This window comes from Helianthus annuus, chromosome 6 (assembly GCF_002127325.2).
Source record: "Helianthus annuus cultivar XRQ/B chromosome 6, HanXRQr2.0-SUNRISE, whole genome shotgun sequence".
Lineage (NCBI taxonomy): Eukaryota > Viridiplantae > Streptophyta > Magnoliopsida > Asterales > Asteraceae > Helianthus > Helianthus annuus.
The window spans coordinates 21,868,893-21,893,878 of NC_035438.2; the positions used below are offsets into that span (position 1 = coordinate 21,868,893).

General features: G+C 38.2%; 1 protein-coding gene across 1 annotated transcript; it reads right to left on the reverse strand.

Moving 5' to 3' along the window:
- Nucleotides 1-19,679: 19,679 nt before the first annotated feature.
- Nucleotides 19,680-21,574, reverse strand: LOC110864934 (60S ribosomal protein L13a-4). Its single transcript, XM_022114102.2, has 4 exons — nucleotides 21,239-21,574; nucleotides 20,350-20,466; nucleotides 20,155-20,242; nucleotides 19,680-20,011 (listed from the first exon to the last, which is right to left on the reverse strand). The coding sequence occupies exons 1-4, from the start codon at nucleotides 21,508-21,510 to the stop codon at nucleotides 19,868-19,870; spliced, it is 621 nt and encodes a 206-aa protein (XP_021969794.1). The 5' UTR covers nucleotides 21,511-21,574; the 3' UTR covers nucleotides 19,680-19,867.
- Nucleotides 21,575-24,986: the final 3,412 nt, after the last annotated feature.

A 24,986-nucleotide genomic window follows, 5' to 3' on the forward strand; every position in this document is an offset into this window, starting at 1 on the left:
AAACATACTTGAACCTTAACCCTTATACATTCGGACTCTAAATCTCTACTCGTCAACAATTGGATAATCGGAAAACATATGCAAACTTTGTGAGTATACTCGTACTTTCCCCCTTTTTACTTTTACCACTTTTGGGGAGTAACATGTTTACCTATTGAAACTTACACATGAACTTTTGTCTAAACACATGAACATTCCTATAACATGCTTGTATATGTGATGACTTGATACTTTAAATTTGGGTGATTCTTATGTGTTGAACTTATCATTAACTTCGTACGAGCCAAACCTTGACATATGTAGCGCTATAGATTAACGACCCGCCTCTACTGAAACTTTGGTTATGTCATGAGCAAGTTGGTTTTCTTGGTTTGATATGTTATACACATGCCATATTTAATGTTTATCTTGAATCGCATGCTTGCTATGAGAATTGTTCACACTTTTATCTTATGCTATGTATGTACCAAACTTGTATACTCGCCTTTGCTTTTGCATTGAATTATTTTAAACATGTTACAGGTTGATGAGGACGATGCTAAGAAAAGAAATAGCGTTGATGCCTAGATACACATATAGACGTTAGGGTTTAATATGTTGTATCAAAATCTTGTTATGTTATCATGTTGTTTCGTTAAACTTGTTGTATTTGAATTTCTTGTAATGTTGACTATTTGAAGTTATGAAATGAAATGAAAATTTGGATTTCTAAATATTGTCACAATAGCGTTATGATGTCTCTAGCAATCTTCACACTTCGTCTCATCCCGATGTTTCCGCCATTGGTTGGGGTGTGACAGATTGGTATCAGAGCCATAACTATAGGGAATTAGGAAAAGTAGGAATGCTTTCACCTAGTCTATAGTTTTAAAGCCTTATTCGTATGCTTTGCTTGGACTACTACATGATACCTTATTTGTTACTTATTTATGCTCTTTTAAACATGTATGTTACTCATGTGTAATATTTGACATGTTATTCGTACGCATTAAAGCTTGTTCTATTATGTGTTAACACTTGTTTTATCATTTCATTATTTAAGTACCATTCTTGATATGCTTTCTTATGTGTTTATACTTGCTTGTGTATTTCCTTCAACACACACTTCCCTCATGCATTTTACTTGATTATTCTAAATCCGACAACACTCATATTGTACAAATGAGACGAATTCACCAAAATAGGCGTGAAACCCACAATTTAGTGAACGACTCTCAATCTACCTATTCTTTTTTTTACACGAGATATCGCGATTAAGCTAGGAGTGAAATCCACATCTTAATGGTAAATCTCAAATTTCAAGTTCTAGTGGACCCTCGTCAACACGTCGAAATTAAATTTTGACCCGACGAGTACCAACCACACTTAGGATACGAAATCGTCAAGTTAGGGGTGAAACCCGCACCTTGTCGACTAGTTCCACTCCTTGGCATTTTTTTCATAAATCCCGCCAAGTCTCGAAATTTCGATTGATTTGGGACATGTAGTAACCGGAAGGGTAAATACCGTTAACCGACTTGTCGGCGAGAGTATTTTACCTATTAGGCCAAAACATGCTCCTCAAATTCAAAAGACTTTTCGACCACTTTGGTTAGTCAAAGTTCCGTTTTGGAACACTCCAAACTTTGGTCAAACATGTGTTTCTATTGTTCATTTTATACGATGCAATCTTTCAACCTCGAGTTTACCTTTGATTTCTCTTTTCACACGCACAACATATCGAACCTTTTCGATGCACTTATATACGCATGATTTTCATATAATTTAAATTCATATTCCTTGTAACAACTAGTGGAGATGTATCATCGAGATTGGAGTGACTTCCTTACCTTGACGATTGACTCCACCCCTCTTCCCTTAAAACGACTTCACCAACGAGTTAGGGGTGATTCCCTTACTTAGGTGACCGTTATCCAAAACTTATCTTTCAAAATATTTTATTATGCAAACCCGATCATGTTTTATACCTAAATCATTTATCATTATTCAAAATACCTACTTATACCGATTTCAAAATACATTGTTTATCAAACGTACTTCTTATTCTACCATCCATTTTCACTCAAATCATATACACGAGATTCTTAATCATGTCTTTACCGTTTTACTACACGAATTTCCAAACCTTACGAAATGCTACCTATCAATTTAATCGGTCTAATGAATCTCTTGCCCATGAACTTCACATCTGATTTATTAACTGAAACACGTTCACATTATATCATCATACTAGAGACTTCCACTCTTAATCGAAATCAAACTAACCTTTCTCAATTACTTATAAGACCTCATAGATGTTATATGACCGTTTACCAAATACTCTTTCCAACATCAATAAATCCTTTGTTAAAATTATTTTTAAACAATCACTAAGTTCTTTTACTAAATTTCTTTTCTAAGGGTCGACGTTTTCACAAGAACTTTCAAAGTCCAAAATTTTCATGTTTTGATGCAAATGAAACAAACCCGTTATAAAAAAAAAAAAAAAAAAAAAAAAAAAAAAAAAAAAAACCTTCTCTACAACGCTTAACTCGTCATCCAAATTTCAAAACACGTGGGCTAGAAGACTTCATGGGACCGACAATTTTCAACATACGTGAACTTCTTTTTTTTTAAACAAAAGTAGCATTTCAATCATTACAAAATACGTTAAGCATGACCAATGAGTACTTTATGTTCCTTTACATATACAAACTATATTCTACCTTTCAAACCAAGCTCAATCTAATTTTGATTCGACAAACTCAACGTTTTGTTTAAACAACTATACATGCACATCATCATACACATTTTAGACGATATCTCGCGATAACATCATTTATATCGTTCGTATCTACATACTTAACTTTTTTTTCTCCGCAATTTCTCAACGTACACCATATACGCAATCTTTATTTTCATACCTACACCTATGTTCATACGTTTTATGCTTGTACTCATACACATACTACTTATACGTTTTACGCTTCTACTTGTACACATACAACTTACACGTTTTATGTTTATGCTCATACATACATGCGTATTCATACTTGAACTTATGCTCATACTTTCATCCTTACTCATGATTCGTACATTCGTACCTATACGCGAGCGTAATCCGAGGGATTCGCTTACGTGGGTCCCATACATGCTTAAACATAAACATGCTTACATACGACATTCTTCTACGTACACATTCTTATTTTCAAATTCATGTATACCTTGATTCATACATAACTAGTACAAGCTATGTGGATCATGCGACGATCAGTATAATCGCGGGTGCACACGGGATTATAGTGATAGGCGTATGAGAACCATAGAGTGTACTACTGTGTATGGTAAGACACGAAACGTAACATGACCCCGAGTAACGAAACGGACGTAATGTGGTTAAAACATGGTGGATACGCCGCTGGTACTTCCTATATATAAGTGTTTTCACCATGTTACCAAACTTTTGTAAAACGTGCCATGAGAAATTCAGTGTGTTGCAGACCTTTTGGACCTAATACAACTTCACGCAACTCACAAACGCATTATATCCGATTATTCATGACGAGACTTCATCCTTAACACACTATGTTCATCTATCCAACACTTATGCTATTCACATACTTGTACTCTTTAAGAGTCATTCGTTCATTCTATACTCGTATTATTTTATACAAAACTCGTTCGCAATCCAGCTTGTTTAAACATTTGAGTCCTAACTTACCTCGTTACCTATAAAATAGCCTCCCTATTCTTGATTCTTGTGAAACTATACTTAGTATACCTCTATTGCTTTATTTAAAGTAACAAACCTTTTCGTTCCTCTCAATAAACAGGTTTTACGAAAGTATGATTTTTTTTACACTATCCTTAAAAACTTCCCCTTGCAAATCTACCTTGACGTTCTCCAAAATTTGGTACTTTTCAAAACTTTCAAACTTCCCAAGTTTCAATTCTTAATGATCACCTTTATGCCAAAAACTCTTTCAAGCCTTCCTCTTGAATAAATTTCGGGACGAAATTTCCTAAAGGATGGGAGACTGTAACGCCCTGCGTTTTCAAACTTCCTACATTTAGAAACCTTACGTGAAATTCTATCTTTGGAAAGCTTGTGTTCTTATAACCATTCTTTCATCGTAATCATTGTAAAATACGGAACTTGCTTCGTAAATAAAACTTGTACATTACACTTTTTACCTAGTTAAATCATGTTTTATTTCATATTTCACCTTGTTACAAGTTAGGGGAAACATTGTTGCATATTATTACACAACTTAATTAACAAAATCACTCATTATAATGTTCTAAAAATAAAAAAAAAAAATAAAGAAATATGGCAGCCCCAATTCAACAAAATTCAGCCCCATATAGTTGGGTTTTGTGGGCTAGTTTCAAGGTGTAACCCCTTCTAAACACTTCCAAAGCCCAACCCATTGAAACCCTAATCCTTCCCCCTATAAATACCACTTATAACCAGCCTCCCTACCACTTTTGCAACCCTAAAAACTCACAAAACATCCACCAAACCGTAGCTGAAAGCAAGGGTTCGAGTAGATTGACACCCCTTCACGAAAATGAGCATAACTCACTCAATTCTTATCCGATTCACTCGATTCTTTTTCCTACTTGCTTGTATAATCATGGGGTTCGATTCCTAGACTTCTCCTTGGAGAAATCAGACCTGGAAATGCCCCGAAATAGTCCATAAACTTTCTGTTTGTTTTTATGTTCATCAAAAACTTGTTTAAACCTATGCAACTTGTGTCTAACACATCTCATACCTATGTCCTAATGCTTACAACTTATCCCATGGTTGGTTAAGCTTAAAAACAAGGTTGAGACATTTAAAATCAGAGGATTAAACCTCATAAACTTGGTGTTTTGTTTAGGGTTTTTAACCCACAAGTCATGTCAAACTTTGTCTTTGATACATGAGTGATTATGGAACAACTTGGGTTGTCCAAACATACAATCCTCACATGATTTGATGATTTCTCTTAGTTAGTGTGTATATTTCTTATTCTTTATTGTATGTTCATGACCCTCCTTGGTTGTTTTTTTTACATCAAGTGTAGTGGTGAACACATAGAGGTGCCTAAATGGAAGACTTGATCTTCCTACCTCCTACATGACTTCTATGACATTTAGAGGTACCAAAATGAAGATTTTAATCTTCTACCTCATGCTTGAACTATTGGACATATATTATATAACCTAAATATATTATTCGAATAACTGAATCTTTGATGATGAACTAGTGTTCATATGTCGGGGTACTAGATTACATCATCCTAGACTATGATAACTTGTCACGATTCTAATGGAACCTTGTTCCATGAAAACATCTAAACTCCTTCGAGTTTCCTAGTGTCAAGAACAAGCATCATATGTACTAATTGATTATTTTCCATGTTATTCTCATATCTTATTTTTATGTTGTTTTAAACACCGAATCTCGACTCTAAACATACTTGAACCTTAACCCTTATACATTCGGACTCTAAATCTCTACTCGTCAACAATTGGATAATCGGAAAACATATGCAAACTTTGTGAGTATACTCGTACTTTCCCCCTTTTTACTTTTACCACTTTTGGGGAGTAACATGTTTACCTATTGAAACTTACACATGAACTTTTGTCTAAACACATGAACATTCCTATAACATGCTTGTATATGTGATGACTTGATACTTTAAATTTGGGTGATTCTTATGTGTTGAACTTATCATTAACTTCGTACGAGCCAAACCTTGACATATGTAGCGCTATAGGATTAACGACCCGCCTCTACTGAAACTTTGGTTATGTCATGAGCAAGTTGCGTTTTCTTGGTTTGATATGTTATACACATGCCATATTTAATGTTTATCTTGAATCGCATGCTTGCTATGAGGAATTGTTCACACTTTTATCTTATGCTATGTATGTACCAAACTTGTATACTCGCCTTTGCTTTTGCATTGAATTATTTTAAACATGTTACAGGTTGATGAGGACGATGCTAAGAAAAGAAATAGCGTTGATGCCTAGATACACATATAGACGTTAGGGTTTAATATGTTGTATCAAATCTTGTTATGTTATCATGTTGTTTCGTTAAACTTGTTGTATTTGAATTTCTTGTAATGTTGACTATTTGAAGTTATGAAATGAAATGAAAATTTGGATTTTCTAAATATTGTCACAAATAGCGTTATGATGTCTCTAGCAATCTTCACACTTCGTCTCATCCCGATGTTTCCGCCATTGGTTGGGGTGTGACAGATTGGTATCAGAGCCATAACTATAGGGAATTAGGAAAAGTAGGAATGCTTTCACCTAGTCTATAGTTTTAAAGCCTTATTCGTATGCTTTGCTTGGACTACTACATGATACCTTATTTGTTACTTATTTATGCTCTTTTAAACATGTATGTTACTCATGTGTAATATTTGACATGTTATTCGTACGCATTAAAGCTTGTTCTATTATGTGTTAACACTTGTTTTATCATTTCATTATTTAAGTACCATTCTTGATATGCTTTCTTATGTGTTTATACTTGCTTGTGTATTTCCTTCAACACACACTTCCCTCATGCATTTTACTTGATTATTCTAAATCCGACAACACTCATATTGTACAAATGAGACGAATTCACCAAAATAGGCGTGAAACCCACAATTTAGTGAACAACTCTCAATCTACCTATTCTTTTTTTTACACGAGATATCGCGATTAAGCTAGGAGTGAAATCCACATCTTAATGGTAAATCTCAAATTTCAAGTTCTAGTGGACCCTCGTCAACACGTCGAAATTAAATTTTGACCCGACGAGTACCAACCACACTTAGGATACGAAATCGTCAAGTTAGGGGTGAAACCCGCACCTTGTCGACTAGTTCCACTCCTTGGCATTTTTTTCATAAATCCCGCCAAGTCTCGAAATTTCGATTGATTTGGGACATGTAGTAACCGGAAGGGTAAATACCGTTAACCGACTTGTCGGCGAGAGTATTTTACCTATTAGGCCAAAACATGCTCCTCAAATTCAAAAGACTTTTCGACCACTTTGGTTAGTCAAAGTTCCGTTTTGGAACACTCCAAACTTTGGTCAAACATGTGTTTCTATTGTTCATTTTATACGATGCAATCTTTCAACCTCGAGTTTACCTTTGATTTCTCTTTTCACACGCACAACATATCGAACCTTTTCGATGCACTTATATACGCATGATTTTCATATAATTTAAATTCATATTCCTTGTAACAACTAGTGGAGATGTATCATCGAGATTGGAGTGACTTCCTTACCTTGACGATTGACTCCACCCCTCTTCCCTTAAAACGACTTCACCAACGAGTTAGGGGTGATTCCCTTACTTAGGTGACCGTTATCCAAAACTTATCTTTCAAAATATTTTATTATGCAAACCCGATCATGTTTTATACCTAAATCATTTATCATTATTCAAAATACCTACTTATACCGATTTCAAAATACATTGTTTATCAAACGTACTTCTTATTCTACCATCCATTTTCACTCAAATCATATACACGAGATTCTTAATCATGTCTTTACCGTTTTACTACACGAATTTCCAAACCTTACGAAATGCTACCTATCAATTTAATCGGTCTAATGAATCTCTTGCCCATGAACTTCACATCTGATTTATTAACTGAAACACGTTCACATTATATCATCATACTAGAGACTTCCACTCTTAATCGAAATCAAACTAACCTTTCTCAATTACTTATAAGACCTCATAGATGTTATATGACCGTTTACCAAATACTCTTTCCAACATCAATAAATCCTTTGTTAAAATTATTTTTAAACAATCACTAAGTTCTTTTACTAAATTTCTTTTCTAAGGGTCGACGTTTTCACAAGAACTTTCAAAGTCCAAAATTTTCATGTTTTGATGCAAATGAAACAAACCCGTTATAAAAAAAAAAAAAAAAAAAAAAAAAAAAAAAAAACCTTCTCTACAACGCTTAACTCGTCATCCAAATTTCAAAACACGTGGGCTAGAAGACTTCATGGGGACCGACAATTTTCAACATACGTGAACTTCTTTTTTTTTTTAAACAAAAGTAGCATTTCAATCATTACAAAATACGTTAAGCATGACCAATGAGTACTTTATGTTCCTTTACATATACAAACTATATTCTACCTTTCAAACCAAGCTCAATCTAATTTTGATTCGACAAACTCAACGTTTTGTTTAAACAACTATACATGCACATCATCATACACATTTTAGACGATATCTCGCGATAACATCATTTATATCGTTCGTATCTACATACTTAACTTTTTTTTTCTCCGCAATTTCTCAACGTACACCATATACGCAATCTTTATTTTTCATACCTACACCTATGTTCATACGTTTTATGCTTGTACTCATACACATACTACTTATACGTTTTACGCTTCTACTTGTACACATACAACTTACACGTTTTATGTTTATGCTCATACATACATGCGTATTCATACTTGAACTTATGCTCATACTTTCATCCTTACTCATGATTCGTACATTCGTACCTATACGCGAGCGTAATCCGAGGGATTCGCTTACGTGGGTCCCATACATGCTTAAACATAAACATGCTTACATACGACATTCTTCTACGTACACATTCTTATTTTCAAATTCATGTATACCTTGATTCATACATAACTAGTACAAGCTATGTGGATCATGCGACGATCAGTATAATCGCGGGTGCACACGGGATTATAGTGATAGGCGTATGAGAACCATAGAGTGTACTACTGTGTATGGTAAGACACGGAACGTAACATGACCCCGAGTAACGAAACGGACGTAATGTGGTTAAAACATGGTGGATACGCCGCTGGTACTTCCTATATATAAGTGTTTTCACCATGTTACCAAACTTTTGTAAAACGTGCCATGAGAAATTCAGTGTGTTGCAGACCTTTTGGACCTAATACAACTTCACGCAACTCACAAACGCATTATATCCGATTATTCATGACGAGACTTCATCCTTAACACACTATGTTCATCTATCCAACACTTATGCTATTCACATACTTGTACTCTTTAAGAGTCATTCGTTCATTCTATACTCGTATTATTTTATACAAAACTCGTTCGCAATCCAGCTTGTTTAAACATTTGAGTCCTAACTTACCTCGTTACCTATAAAATAGCCTCCCTATTCTTGATTCTTGTGAAACTATACTTAGTATACCTCTATTGCTTTATTTAAAGTAACAAACCTTTTCGTTCCTCTCAATAAACAGGTTTTACGAAAGTATGATTTTTTTTACACTATCCTTAAAAACTTCCCCTTGCAAATCTACCTTGACGTTCTCCAAAATTTGGTACTTTTCAAAACTTTCAAACTTCCCAAGTTTCAATTCTTAATGATCACCTTTATGCCAAAAACTCTTTCAAGCCTTCCTCTTGAATAAATTTCGGGACGAAATTTCCTAAAGGATGGGAGACTGTAACGCCCTGCGTTTTCAAACTTCCTACATTTAGAAACCTTACGTGAAATTCTATCTTTGGAAAGCTTGTGTTCTTATAACCATTCTTTCATCGTAATCATTGTAAAATACGGAACTTGCTTCGTAAATAAAACTTGTACATTACACTTTTTACCTAGTTAAATCATGTTTTATTTCATATTTCACCTTGTTACAAGTTAGGGGAAACATTGTTGCATATTATTACACAACTTAATTAACAAAATCACTCATTATAATGTTCTAAAAATAAAAAAAAAATAAAGAAATATGGCAGCCCCAATTCAACAAAATTCAGCCCCATATAGTTGGGTTTTGTGGGCTAGTTTCAAGGTGTAACCCCTTCTAAACACTTCCAAAGCCCAACCCATTGAAACCCTAATCCTTCCCCCTATAAATACCACTTATAACCAGCCTCCCTACCACTTTTGCAACCCTAAAAACTCACAAAACATCCACCAAACCGTAGCTGAAAGCAAGGGTTCGAGTAGATTGACACCCCTTCACGAAAATGAGCATAACTCACTCAATTCTTATCCGATTCACTCGATTCTTTTTCCTACTTGCTTGTATAATCATGGGGTTCGATTCCTAGACTTCTCCTTGGAGAAATCAGACCTGGAAATGCCCCGAAATAGTCCATAAACTTTCTGTTTGTTTTTATGTTCATCAAAAACTTGTTTAAACCTATGCAACTTGTGTCTAACACATCTCATACCTATGTCCTAATGCTTACAACTTATCCCATGGTTGGTTAAGCTTAAAAACAAGGTTGAGACATTTAAAATCAGAGGATTAAACCTCGTAAACTTGGTGTTTTGTTTAGGGTTTTTAACCCACAAGTCATGTCAAACTTTGTCTTTGATACATGAGTGATTATGGAACAACTTGGGTTGTCCAAACATACAATCCTCACATGATTTGATGATTTCTCTTAGTTAGTGTGTATATTTCTTATTCTTTATTGTATGTTCATGACCCTCCTTGGTTGTTTTTTTTACATCAAGTGTAGTGGTGAACACATAGAGGTGCCTAAATGGAAGACTTGATCTTCCTACCTCCTACATGACTTCTATGACATTTAGAGGTACCAAAATGAAGATTTTAATCTTCTACCTCATGCTTGAACTATTGGACATATATTATATAACCTAAATATATTATTCGAATAATCGAATCTTTGATGATGAACTAGTGTTCATATGTCGGGGTACTAGATTACATCATCCTAGACTATGATAACTTGTCACGATTCTAATGGAACCTTGTTCCATGAAAACATCTAAACTCCTTCGAGTTTCCTAGTGTCAAGAACAAGCATCATATGTACTAATTGATTATTTTCCATGTTATTCTCATATCTTATTTTTATGTTGTTTTAAACACCGAATCTCGACTCTAAACATACTTGAACCTTAACCCTTATACATTCGGACTCTAAATCTCTACTCGTCAACAATTGGATAATCGGAAAACATATGCAAACTTTGTGAGTATACTCGTACTTTCCCCCTTTTTACTTTTACCACTTTTGGGGAGTAACATGTTTACCTATTGAAACTTACACATGAACTTTTGTCTAAACACATGAACATTCCTATAACATGCTTGTATATGTGATGACTTGATACTTTAAATTTGGGTGATTCTTATGTGTTGAACTTATCATTAACTTCGTACGAGCCAAACCTTGACATATGTAGCGCTATAGGATTAACGACCCGCCTCTACTGAAACTTTGGTTATGTCATGAGCAAGTTGCGTTTTCTTGGTTTGATATGTTATACACATGCCATATTTAATGTTTATCTTGAATCGCATGCTTGCTATGAGGAATTGTTCACACTTTTATCTTATGCTATGTATGTACCAAACTTGTATACTCGCCTTTGCTTTTGCATTGAATTATTTTAAACATGTTACAGGTTGATGAGGACGATGCTAAGAAAAGAAATAGCGTTGATGCCTAGATACACATATAGACGTTAGGGTTTAATATGTTGTATCAAATCTTGTTATGTTATCATGTTGTTTCGTTAAACTTGTTGTATTTGAATTTCTTGTAATGTTGACTATTTGAAGTTATGAAATGAAATGAAATTTGGATTTTCTAAATATTGTCACAAATAGCGTTATGATGTCTCTAGCAATCTTCACACTTCGTCTCATCTCGATGTTTCCGCCATTGGTTGGGGTGTGACAACAAGGATCTGAACAAAGCATGTCCCCGTGACTGCTACGCTTTACCAGACATAGACGAGAAAATAGATTCTTTGGCAACATTTCGGTGGAAATGTTTTCTGGATTGCTACAAAGGGTACCACCAGGTCCAGATGGCTGTTCAAGACGAAGATAAAACCGCATTCCGCACACCAACGGGGCTGTATTGTTACACCAAGATGCCGTTCGGCTTAAAGAATGCGGGTGCAACATACCAAAGGTTGATGAACGAAACATTTAGTGACGCCATTGGTAAGTACATAGAAGTGTACATGGATGATCTGGTAATCATGAGCAAGGAAGAGAGCGCGATGCTGGCAAATATCCAAAAGACCTTCAACACGCTGCGTAGCGTAAGTATCAAACTAAACCCAGCAAAGTGCTCATTCGGAATGGAAGAAGGGAAGTTCTTGGGCTTTATAGTCACAAAAGACGGCTTCAAGGTAAATCCAGAGAAGGTCCAAGCCATAGAAAGAATGCCTTCACCGTCAAACATCAAAGACATGCAGAAGCTAGCAGGACGATTAGCAGCACTCAATCGTTTTCTAGCTAACCATGCTGCAAAATCCTTCCCATTCATCAAGACCTTGCGCAACTGCATGAAGAAAAGCCAGTTCCAATGGACTCCGGAAGCAGATAGCGCATTCCGCGAGATGAAAGACTATCTCATCAAGCTACCAACTTTAACCGCACCAAACAAAGGAGAGCCTTTGGTACTTTACCTCTCAGCTTCCGATAGGGCAGTCGGGGCCGTATTGCTCATTGATCGTCAAGGTGTCCAAACGCCTGTATATTACGTGTCTCGAACCTTGACCGACCCTGAAACCAGATACGCAATCATGGAGAAGCTTGTCCTTGCACTGATCCACGCGTTAAGAAGGCTGCACAGATATTTCGCTAATCACGTCATCCACGTGCTAACAAACTACAATATCGGGAATATCCTAGCAAGGCCAAAAATATCAGGAAGGTTGGCCAAATGGGCAATAGAGCTAGGGGGACACAATGTGGTTTTCAGACCACGTCCATCGATCAAGGGCCAAGTCTTGGCAGATTTTATGACAGAAGTCCCAGACGACAAAGACAGAGAATGTAAGGCGATGGAGAAAGCTGAGAAAAAACAAACAGAAGAGCCATGGCTACTGTACACAGATGGTGCATCTAACGAAGATGGGGCAGGCGCAGGGCTAAGGCTAGTAAGCCCTGACAAACACGAGTTCACATACGCCATACGCCTAGACTTCAAGAGCACAAACAATGAAGCGGAGTACGAAGCCTTTCTGGCCGGCTTGCGTTTGGCAATCAAAATGGGGGTCCGACATCGAAGCGCATGTGGATTCCATGTTAGTAGCAGGCCAAATCAACGGCCAATATGAAGCCAAGGGCGACATAATGGCACTCTATCTCAACCAAGCGAAGACGTTGCTACAAACTTTCTATTCCTACAAGGTGCATCACATAAACCGCAGCGAAAACAAGCCGGCAGATGCTTTAAGCAAGCTTGCGTCGACAAGTTTCCAGCACCTAGCAAAAGATGTGCGCATAGAAGTTTTGAGCAACCCATCTGTTCCACTCAGAGAAGTAAGCGTCATCCAAACAGGAACCACGTCCTGGATGACACCTATAATCATGTACTTACAGTCCGGGATACTTCCAGAAAACAAAGCCGAGGCGCGAAAGATCCAATACAAATCAGAACATTATCAGATGGCAGACGGGATACTGTATCGAAAGTCATATCTCGGCCCGCTGCTAAGATGTGTTGACGCCGACGACGCAAATTACCTGATCCGGGAGGTGCATCAAGGCATTTGTGGTATCCATGCCGGGCCACGAATGGTAGTGGCAAAAGTAATGAATGCCGGATACTACTGGCCCGGGATGCATCTTGACGCCGTGAAAGAATTGAGAAAATGCAGTGGCTGCCAGAGGCACGCACCAAAGACCATGCGCCCCAAGAACGAACTGGTGCCAGTAACGACCGCATGGCCTTTTCAACAATGGGGCATAGACATGGTAGGCCCTTTCCCAGAGGCTCCAGGAGCAGTCAAGTTTATAATAGTCGCGGTTGATTACTTCACCAAGTGGGTAGAAGCAAAGGCCCTCGCATCAACCACATCGGCAGTCGTTAAACGGTTCATATGGGAGCAAATCATATGCCGGTTCGGCTTACCACTCAGAATCATCACCGACAACGGAACAAACTTTGCAGCAGATGATCTCGAACGATGGTTCAAAGAACTGAACATCGAACCTGGAATGCCCAACAGCTACGGAAGTGCTACATATAATACGACCATGTAACCGTAAAAGGCGAATCGCCAACACATTTACTTAATACAAGAAGTGTTTGGCTACCTTTATTTCATGCAAATTTCTTGTCACAACTGCATTTATTACTCTGGGCGCACACGAAAACATCAATGGCTCGACCATAGGAAACGTTGTAGACCTCCAAGGCTTGTCACAACAAAGTGCACAGCCGGGTCAGAAACACAACCAAAGCCTACAAAACGCCAAAATATAACTTCGTGCCCACATAAACACGAAAACATCGATAGCAGGATCATTAAACATTGTAACGCTCCCAAGGCTGAACACAGCCGAGCCCACACAATAACCTGCAAATCGATCACTTCGTACGTCACATGCAAAGCGCACATACCTAAACGACAGAATAAAAACGTTGTACTAACACAACATCACCTGTCAGCGCCATCATTCATTCGTGACACCTGATCAAAGTAATTAAACATGCACACATTGTGACGAAAACAAAATCTGCATAACCACAAAAATAAACCATAAAATGTTTACAAAAATCCAAGGTACACACACCCACAGGTAAACAAAGTTTAAATTGTCTTAAGGCAACCGTCAGTACAAGCCTATTCAAGGCTATACACGGCACACAGGCCGGAATCCGCACAACAGGTCTAACTAGGGCCAGCACCTCCTGATGCATCTCCATCTTCTCCCAAAGCTTTCTTCAATAAGGCTACTCCATCCACTTTGTGAGCCAACTTCCCAGCGGCTCGAACAACAGCAAAATCAAGCATCGAAAATTCTTGGCGCTTAGCAGCATAAGCACCGTCACAATCCTCTTTAAATAACTCAAAGTGGTAATCCTTCTCATTGTTGACAGCTGCAAACCTGCCTTCAGCATACCCAAACTTGCGCCCACTATTATACCCTGCCCTACCCAACTCAAACATATAGCGGGCAAGCTCAGAAGAATGCAAGATACGATCAGCAAGCTGCATGAAAAACAAGGTCGAATAAGATAGCAGAAACGAATACACAAAGGCAAAAGCAAAAGAAATATGAATACAAGGCAAACAAAGAACGTTACCAAAGGAACACCGCGAGACAGCAACCACCTACTATCAGCTGAGGCCTCCTCAGCAAGAAGCTCAGAAGCACGACATTCAGCCGTCTTCTCATCAAGAAGGCGCTGAGCAGTCTCACACTCCGCAGCCTTCTCCTGAGCAAGAAGCTCCAGCTTGTCAATCCGAGCAACATACTCTTTTTCCTTTTTCTCCGCAGCAACACGCACCTGCTGCGCCTCTTCAGCAAGGGCCGTCTTCTCACCAGATAGCCGCACGATAGCATCACGCTGCGACTGCATCTCTAAATTTGTACGAGCACAGGCAGATTCCCAATCTTTCTGTTTTTGCTCGTTTAACTGCTTCTGCTCTTCAAGCTTCCGCTCAGCTTCAGCAACCCGCCACTGCAAGCCTTTTTTCTCCGCATTAAACTTCTCTTTCTCTTCGGAAAACGACTTCTTCGCCTCCTCAAACTCAAGAGTTTCTTCCCCCATCGACCTCCATTCGCGAAGAATCTCTTGCGATGTGGCAAAGAAGTGAACCCCCGCACTAACATGATCATCTATAAGGGCAAAGCGGTTGCGATTCTTCTGAAACATTCTCTCCGCAGGCGGAAGAGACAAAGAAAAAAACTCATGACAATTCTTCAAATCATCCATCCGAGAGCCCTGGGTAAGGCTCCAGCGGGGGACGTGAGGCAAATCGTCGCAGGCTGGGTTACCCCAGGAATCATCAGGATTACACTCAAAGTGCGGACTCCGGACAACGCCGGAAGTAGCTCCACCCCCACCAGGAGGACGTTTAGTGTAGATGGTTTGTTGTGGGGTGGTCTCACTAGACTCCATCTGCACTTCAACACCTTTTCCCTGTCACCTCCACCATCACCTCCACCATCACCTCCACCATCACCTCCAGCAGCATCACCTACTTCAAACATACCTTCGGCAAACCCTTCACCACCTTCCACGTTCACCTCAACACCACCACGAGGAGGGGTCAAACCAACTGTCCTCGACGGAGGAGAAGTAGGTGGAGTAATCTGAGAAATATCTACCGCTCGAGGTTTCTTCCCAATCTTGGCTGCTATCATAAAACATGAATCAAGAACAACCCCGAGAAAACAACAAAAAAAACCAAGAAGGAAAAACACTACAATACACAACTAGAAGCTACTTACCAGTTGGAGGAGCAGAGGCAGCAAATATCTCCTCCAAAAGGTTCCCATGACCCCCACTAAACACGCCCAAATCAATTTCAGATTCCGAAGGTGCTGGGGGAACATCCTTTCGAAGTTTAGCCTTCTTGGCCACAAGAAGGGCAGCTGCTTGCTCATCAAGTTGACGCTTGTGATCATCAAGAGCTTTTTTCTTCATATGCTCAGTCAAAGTGGCCTTATCGTCAGGATCTGATCCTTGACGCCCCTCACCAGCCCCTAGGCCAGGCAACGTATCAGACACTACCACATAATCTAGATAAGGAAGAGTAGAGGATCGTTTACGAGAAGATCCAGAAGCCCCACCCTCAGGTTTCTCCTCTCTCCTCCCAGATCTATCAGTCCGTGCTTTCTTTCTCGTCTCCAACTGGGCAGAGGGATCAACAGATGCTTCTGCCTCATCCTCATCACCAACAACCTCATGCACGGGCTCAGCAGCACCACCATGCGCGGTACCTGCATGCGCGCAATGAGAGGTTAGATCTTCATCATTCTGGTCAGAACTCCCACTAGAAAGGATGATGACTTCCTCTCGACCCGAGTCGACAGAGTCATCCCAAACATCTTCACCTAGAACTTCATCAGCATATCTGCTCAGGCTTTCGTCGGTGGGATGCAAAAACCGACCTCGTATCTGATCCAACCACGTCGGATTCCCATCAGCCTGGATAGCTTCAACCATGGCACCCGCTGATTTAGGGTCCAAGGCATTCAACAAACTGTAACCAACTGCAAAATGACAACAAAAATAAGGATACATAGTAAACATAAAGGGAAATAATCAAGTGGTAAGACATGAAAGAACCATACATTTGCCCTTATGGCTATACACAGGTTGACCCAGCGGATGTTTGGGCACCCACAGCAAACTCATCCCTGCACCAACTAAAGCCATCTCATCCAGTTGAGAAATAGCAGTCGCCTTCGCGGTTATCTTCCTATACCAGTCTTGAGCAGAAAAATTTGGGATCACATCCACCTTCGGGATCCCCTGACTCACATGTCTATATGACATATCTGTTGGAATCACACCGCGGCAGATGTAAAAAAACTTTTGTTTCCAGTCATGAATGCCCTTTAAGGGCACAGAACACACTGGGGCAACTCATGTCCTCGCTTGAAAAGAATAGAACCCACTAGTGTATGAAACGCTGTAGAAAACGTTAAACATATCAAAAGTAGGCTCAACGCGGTAAGGCCTACAGACAAATTCGAAATGGGTAATCCGGGGAAGCCCAATCGCATTTATTTGAGAAATATGGAGCCCATAACCCCTCAGCACGGCAGCAGTGAACTTTGTAATCGGCAATCTAAAACTGCCTTCCCGGAAAAAGGCAACATATAACGTGATAAAGCCCGGAGGGACATCCAAGGCAGTAGATCCAGGAGGAGGGTACTGAGCCCCCCACTCGGGACGGAAGTCCATCCCCCTAACAAGATTCTGAAATTCTTCCTCCTTCCAGTTAATGACGGCCTGATCTGGACCAGGAGGAGCCTTACCTCTTTGTTTCCTCTTCTTCTGAGTTGGATTCTTTTCAGCCATGACAAATGTCAAGAAGAAGATGCTTTGAACTCAAGAAAATGTGAAAGATGGGAAAACACAGGAGGAGGTAGAGTGAAAATCACACTTAGAATTCAAGAATGAAGGAAGAAAGGGATAACCGCCCCCTATTTATACTCATCGCATTTAATGCGATGGATAGTGGACCGTCAGGAAACAGGAAAAGCACCCAATAGATGACTGACACGTCAAAGGAGAGAGAAGACGTCGACTCGTTTTTCGGGAAGCATGGGCGACAGGGTCTGCTGATGTGACAGAAAGTCACTGCAAAAGCAACTGTTCACCTCCGAAAAGACAGGGACGTCAGACGGTCACACCAAACACTTCCCCATAACCACCAAACTTCCAACAGAAGGAAACACAAAAGGGCCAAAACCCATGCGGCATGCGTCCATTTGGCTCACTTTTTCAAGAAGTCAAAACCCATGCGGCATGCGTCCATTTGGCTCACTTTTTCAAGAGGCCAAAACTCATGCGGCATGCGTCCATTTGGCTCACTTTTTCAAAGAGGCCAAAACCCATGCGGCATGCGTCCATTTGGCTCACTTTTTCAAGAGGCCAAAACCCATGCGGCATGCGTCCATTTGGCTCACTTTTTCAAGAGGCCAAAACCCATGCGGCATGCGTCCATTTGGCTCACTTTTTCAAGAGGCCAAAACCCATGCGGCACACGTCCATTTGGCTCACTTTTTCAAGAAGTCAAAACCCATGCGGCATGCGTCCATTTGACTCACTTTTCAAAAGGTAAAAACCATGCGGCACGCCCCCATTTGGCTCACTTTATATGAACCAACTTCAACGCGACGCATGGAGATCATAACTCTCATAAGTCCAGAATCCCTCCTAGACGATTAACTCAACTAGAAGGCACACTGGACTGGGGGGACTTGAAGAGGTATGGTCCCAATTCCCTGCCTACATGGTAGGGACCACACCACTTTTGTGCACACAAGGCGTCCATGTCACCTAAACATTCTAGAAGCTTCCAGAAGACTTCTGGACGATTCACAGCTGGCATCAAAGATGCTCTATCCGACATAGAGGACAACGCGTGTCACCACTAGCAGAACGCCACATAGGCCTGCGACAATCCAGGGAGCAAGACTGACAACGCCAGTACGAGGTACCCAGCGCAGGCGAATGCAATGATGCCACGTGTACCACTACACTCGCCGTGACAGAGCAGACCAAGAGGATATTTCCCTTGGTCGGACAGCTGGCGCGCGCACACAGCTGGCACAGCTGCTTCCTCTTTCTTCACCCTCCGGATATAAATAGGACCCTTCATCATTCAGGTTCAGAATCTTTTCTCTCCCTATTTCACTCTATACACACACTGTTTATTTCCTCTCGAAACAGTACTTATTCTCACGCCGGAGCCTGGTTAAGAGGGAAAATCCCTTTCCCCCCTCTTAACGAGACTAACGGTGTTTACTGTTTTGCAGATCTCAGGCCACCGATACGAGCAAGAGAAGAGGTTGAACCCCATAAGTGAAACGACCCCCTTGGTTATCCTTGTGTTAATCACTGTTTCAACAGTTGGTATGAGTGAAACATGCTTGGGTGTTTGTTGGTCATAGGGCATTTTGGTGAAAAAAAAGAATGCACCTTGAAATGATAGCGCCTTCAATTGAAATCTACGAGTCCCATAAAGATCATTGAATTTAATAGCAACATTCAAGGCATGAAGGGTATTACTTACTAACATTATATTTGAATTGATACTTTATTTACGAACTTAGTTTAAATATTATACTTGAATTACGAACTTGAGTTTAACTATAATCTAAGCTCAGCTTGCTCTACCTTTAAAATCCATTTAAACACAGATAATAACTGAATAAAGCAGACACAAAACTTTAACAATACACAACCAAATGAAATAATACTTATAGCCTGCTTTCAAAAGCATACTCAAAAATCTTTAGATAATTTCAAATTGCTACGCAAGTATTTGAACAAAAACTGTTCGATTCCACCACATTATACACTGAATCCTCATAGAAATACAAAGAGTCAACATCATCAAACACAAAACTCCTAGCAAAAAACTAAAATCAGAAGATTTAGTAGGTAACCGGTGCAAGAATCTCCAGTTGTGAGCCAAGTTTCTCTTCTGCTGCCTTCTCTGCTTTTGCCCGCAGTTTGTTGAGCTGCTTCTTTCTCTCGTACACCACTGCAGCCTTCTCTTTCCTCTTCTTTTCAAGCTCCTGTTTTCATTAATATTTACTTGTTAAATTACAGACGCTAACCCAAAAGTTTGGCATATCTTAGCTGTGATAAATGGGCCCAAATTCATGAGCCCAAACAATAACCCAAAATCATATGTGGTGAAAAAGACCACACGCCTTACCTTGATGGTTTCATAGTGGTTCCATCCAACCTCGGAAGATAACCGGCCCAACAAGCAGTACTTGTGTCCAGCTGTAAGCCTCAAAACCCTGTGATTTTAATAAACAAAACAGATGAAATTACATCAGATCAACAAGCTAAAGTATTCAAAATCAGAAGAAACACAATGATCGATGATTAAAAGTAGGGTACTAACTTGAGAGCATCAGGGATGACCATCCTTTTCTTCCTGTTGTAAGGAGTAGGAACCCCTTCAAAAACCTTCAACCTTGCTAGTGCAGCCGCTCCACGCTTTGTCTTGTGCGGAATCATTCTACAAGTAGAAATCAGCTCAAAACATAGCAACAGATGTATACTAAAACAAGAAAATACTATAATATATTCACTCAGGTTATACAACTATCTAAAATGGCAATAAATAACACTAAAACAATGATACAGTTCAAATGACAATCACTTGTTGCCACTAATACGCCGCAAACTAACCAACATAAACAACAATCACTTGTAAATTTGACCAGTAATTCATTCACAAACAGCCATCAAAAGTACGCCTCTTTCAAGCGAAACAGCACGGTCAAACTTAGTTGGATGCATAATATCATGCTACATTGTTCAATATCTAATATACCTACTAAAAACAATACAACACATGATACAATTCAAATAACAATCACTCGTCGCTACCAATGCACCGCAAAACTATCCAACAAAAACAACAATCCCTTGCGCTTTTAGCCAGTAATTCATTCATGAACAACCATAAACAAAACAAGTTTATCAAAGAAACCTCACAGCCAAATGCAGTCTGATGCATAATACAGTTCAATTTTCAATACACACATAAACAGACTATCAATATCATACAGTAACTTGTTTCACCTTTTCAAAATCCTAATTTACTACAAATCTTCTAATTCATTTGTTACACCTTGAACAGAAACAACACTTGTATCAAATTATCAATACAAACTGAGAAACAATGTCTACTCAAGCATTCATAACAATTGTGTGCATTCGTGCAGATTAACATGTATACACACATATAATATGTATATAAATAACATAAAGGCGTAATAGCTTACCCTCGGATGGTACGCCAGAGGATCTTCGAAGGAGCACGGAAATGAATGGGGCCATGAGAAGGTTTAGTGTTCATACGCTTGCGAAGAAAGCGGAGGTACTTCATCTTCTGACGGACGAGACCGCCGGAGAGGCAGATCTCTTCGCAGCGGACGACGGTTACTCGCTGGCCATTGAGTAGTTCTTTGGCTAAAATTGACGATAATCGGCCCAGCATGTGGTGGCGAGCGTCCACCACCACCTCCTTGGCGCAGATTCCCGATCCTGATACCATTGTTGTTCACCTCTGGTTTGGTCTGCGCCTACACGCTGAAATTGGGTGAAGATGAACCAGGTGTTGTTTATAGAATTAGGGTTCATAACTTTAGGGTTTACACGGTGGGCTTGGAGAGAAATCTTATGGGCCGTTGATGAGGATGTTTGGTTGAGTGAGGCCCATTGTATTGTAGTCATTGGCACTTTGGCAGGGGTTAAAAGCCTGAAACTAGTGAAACTTGGATTCTGATGTCGGTGCAAGATGATTGTCCAAAACTTATGAGACTATTTAAAGTTTGATAATTAAACATGTCACATTATTGAATCGTCACACCAAAACATATAAGTGCAATTATTCAACATAATTCCAAAAAGAAAATGCATAGATAATTCCATTTATTATTTTTAAGATAACCCAATGTGACTTCTATCCTTGCATTATCAAGCTTCGTTTCCTGTACTATGTGTAAAATATTTGAGACAACCACAAGAGCTCGTGAGTAAATCTAAGTTTAATTGAAAATGATTTATTTTAAAATAAACATGTAAATCATGTGTTAATGTAATCATCACAATAATGAACAACCAACAATAAATAAAATATACTAAATGTCTGAATCTCAAGCCCACAAAGAGCGAGACTGAATGTAGGCGATACCCACATCCCATTACCATGATGAAAGGGTATGCTTGACTTTGCTTTCTTGACTTAAAAACAATTAACACATAATAAATAATCAACACAATGAATGATAAATGAAATAAACCAATGTTTGAGCCTCAGGCCAATGAACAGTGAGACTGAGTGAAGCGATACTCACATCCCATTGTTATGAGAAAATGGTCAGCCAGTAGATCCACAATACGATTGATTGCTTGCTTGCTTGCTTGCTTGCTTGAATAACCTTTGCATACAAAATAAATGAACTTGCATACACAACAAATAACACATAAAATGCACATTAAACTTGCATGCTTGATAGTAAAAATGAATATGTATTTGTGCTTGAATAACCTTTGCATACAAAATAAATGAACTTGCATACACAACAAATAACACATAAAATGCACATTAAACTTGCATGCTTGATAGTAAAAATGAATATGTATTTGTGTGACATGTAATACACCCCCAGTGTTTAATGTAATAAAAGGGGGGAAATACCACACAAGAGAAAGAATAATCCAAACGACCAAAATCACCCTAAAATATATATAATAAATAATCTAAGCAATCGGAACGATATAACGAGACTAATGATTCGGGTTCTTGTATTTGGGGACTTTTGTATAAAATATTATTTGATATATATATATATATATATATATATAGAGAGAGAGAGAGAGAAAGAGGGAGAGAGAGAGGGGGGAGAGGAGTGTTATCTTGAGAACGCTAAATATTGCAAGAAGCGTGAGAACGAATGGAAAAACCAAGCAAAACCAATTTTTTTTAATACAAACCTCATTGTAATTAAGATACAACATCAAAAAAAATTTACAACATCAAATAATTCATTTATCCTCTCAAAATCACTCTTATTAGATTTTTTTAAACATGTGTAAATGGCAAACTTACATATGTGTAGATTTTCTTTATTTATAAATTTACGTAAATTTAAAGGTGTAAATTAAATTTCTAACATTGTATTCGGATAATAATGATAAGTGTGAAAAAATTGAATTTGAATTGTTTTTTACCAAGTTCTCGTGGTTTTTTTCATTCATTCTCACGGTTCTCACAGTATATATATATATATATATATATATATATATATATATATATATATATATAGGGGATGGTTCAAATGAAAACCACTTTTATTGTGAAAACTCGAAAACTAACTAAAAAAAGCCTAAAAAACACACAAAAAAAGAAATTTCAATTTTTTTATCAAAATCGCTGGTTTTTATATAAAAAAACTTTTTTTTCAAAAAAAAAAATTGTAGTACACATGTGTAATAATACACATTTGTAGTACACATACACATGTCTAGTATTACACATGTGCACTACACAAATTTTTTTTTTTTTTGAAAAAAAAAATTTCTATATAAAAACCTGCGAAATTTGGTTTGAAAAAAAAATTGTATGTTTTTTTGGCTTTTTTAATTAGTTTTCGAGTTTTCGCAATAACTAGTGGTTTTCATTTGAACATTCCCCTATATATATATATATAGAGAGAGAGAGGCCGGTTAACATACAAATACACTAATCGTACATTACGTACGCTACAACAACAACCGTCCGATCATCTCATTTAAAGCGCGTGTTTAACAATTAAATTTATCAAATTAGGATTAATAAAAAAGAGACCGCCAAGGTTAAAATCGTCAAATTTAAGATCAAAACACCTGATAAACGGCAAAAAAACCTCAAAAATCATAACGACAAATCCTAAAATCAAAACCAAAAACGAAATTATAACAATTAATCAAAAATCGATCGATTCCTATTCACCAAATCGATCGATTCATATTCACAAATTCGTCTGAGAAAAATGAACTTCTGATGAATTTAGAAATTCTGGAAGGACTGACGATCGAAGAAGATGATGCAGAATGTCAAATCATGTGCGAAATCATCAAACGATGCAAATGCGAATTCAGTAAAAAAGGAAATTCTTTGAAATTTCATATAGTTTGCGAATTCATGATATGCAAATGCGATTTCAGTAAAAAAAGTTAAGTATTCTATGATATTTCATATAGTTTGTGAATTCATGATAATGCACATGCGATTTCAAAAAACTTTTCAAAAAAACTCTTCATATAGTGTGCGATTTCAGATATTTTACACATGTGATTTCAAAAAAAAAAAGGATATTTATAAGTTGGTCTCTTACAGTTTGCGAATTTCTTTCGAATCAAGTGCGATTTTGAATAAGAACACTGCAAAAAAAACTTTAAAAAATACTTTGTAATTAAAATGCAAAAAAAAAACAAACTACCAATCTTAAAAACTAAAAATAATATTATTTTATATAAAAAAAACTTAATTTATGAACGATGTAACTATAATTTGACATGTAATGATGAATTTTACAATAAATACTACTGAACTTACCACCCTACCTATATAATAAATTTACTATATTAATATAAAAAACCTAGATAACTATCTTCCATATTAAGACATAGAAGACCAAATAAAACACACACAAAAACACAGACCAAACAAAAATGGCATCTGAAGATATAGAAAAAATCAAAAACATTGCAATCAAAGAGCTATTGTCAACTCGCACGTTGACAGAAATAAGCACTGATATCACCTCTTCTCATCTGGTTCTTGATGTGCAGGGCAAAATTCTTGAACAAATCAAGAACAATCAAGCAGTATGGGAAAATCTACTTCAAGAACCACCATCAAGCTTCAGAGACAAAGCTTTGGATCACATAAAAGAGCAATCTCGAGCTGATGACTTAGCCTTCTCTTTCCTGACAGATGCTCTAAACACTGTGAAGGAGAAGATGGAGTTCAGCTCTATTGAACGT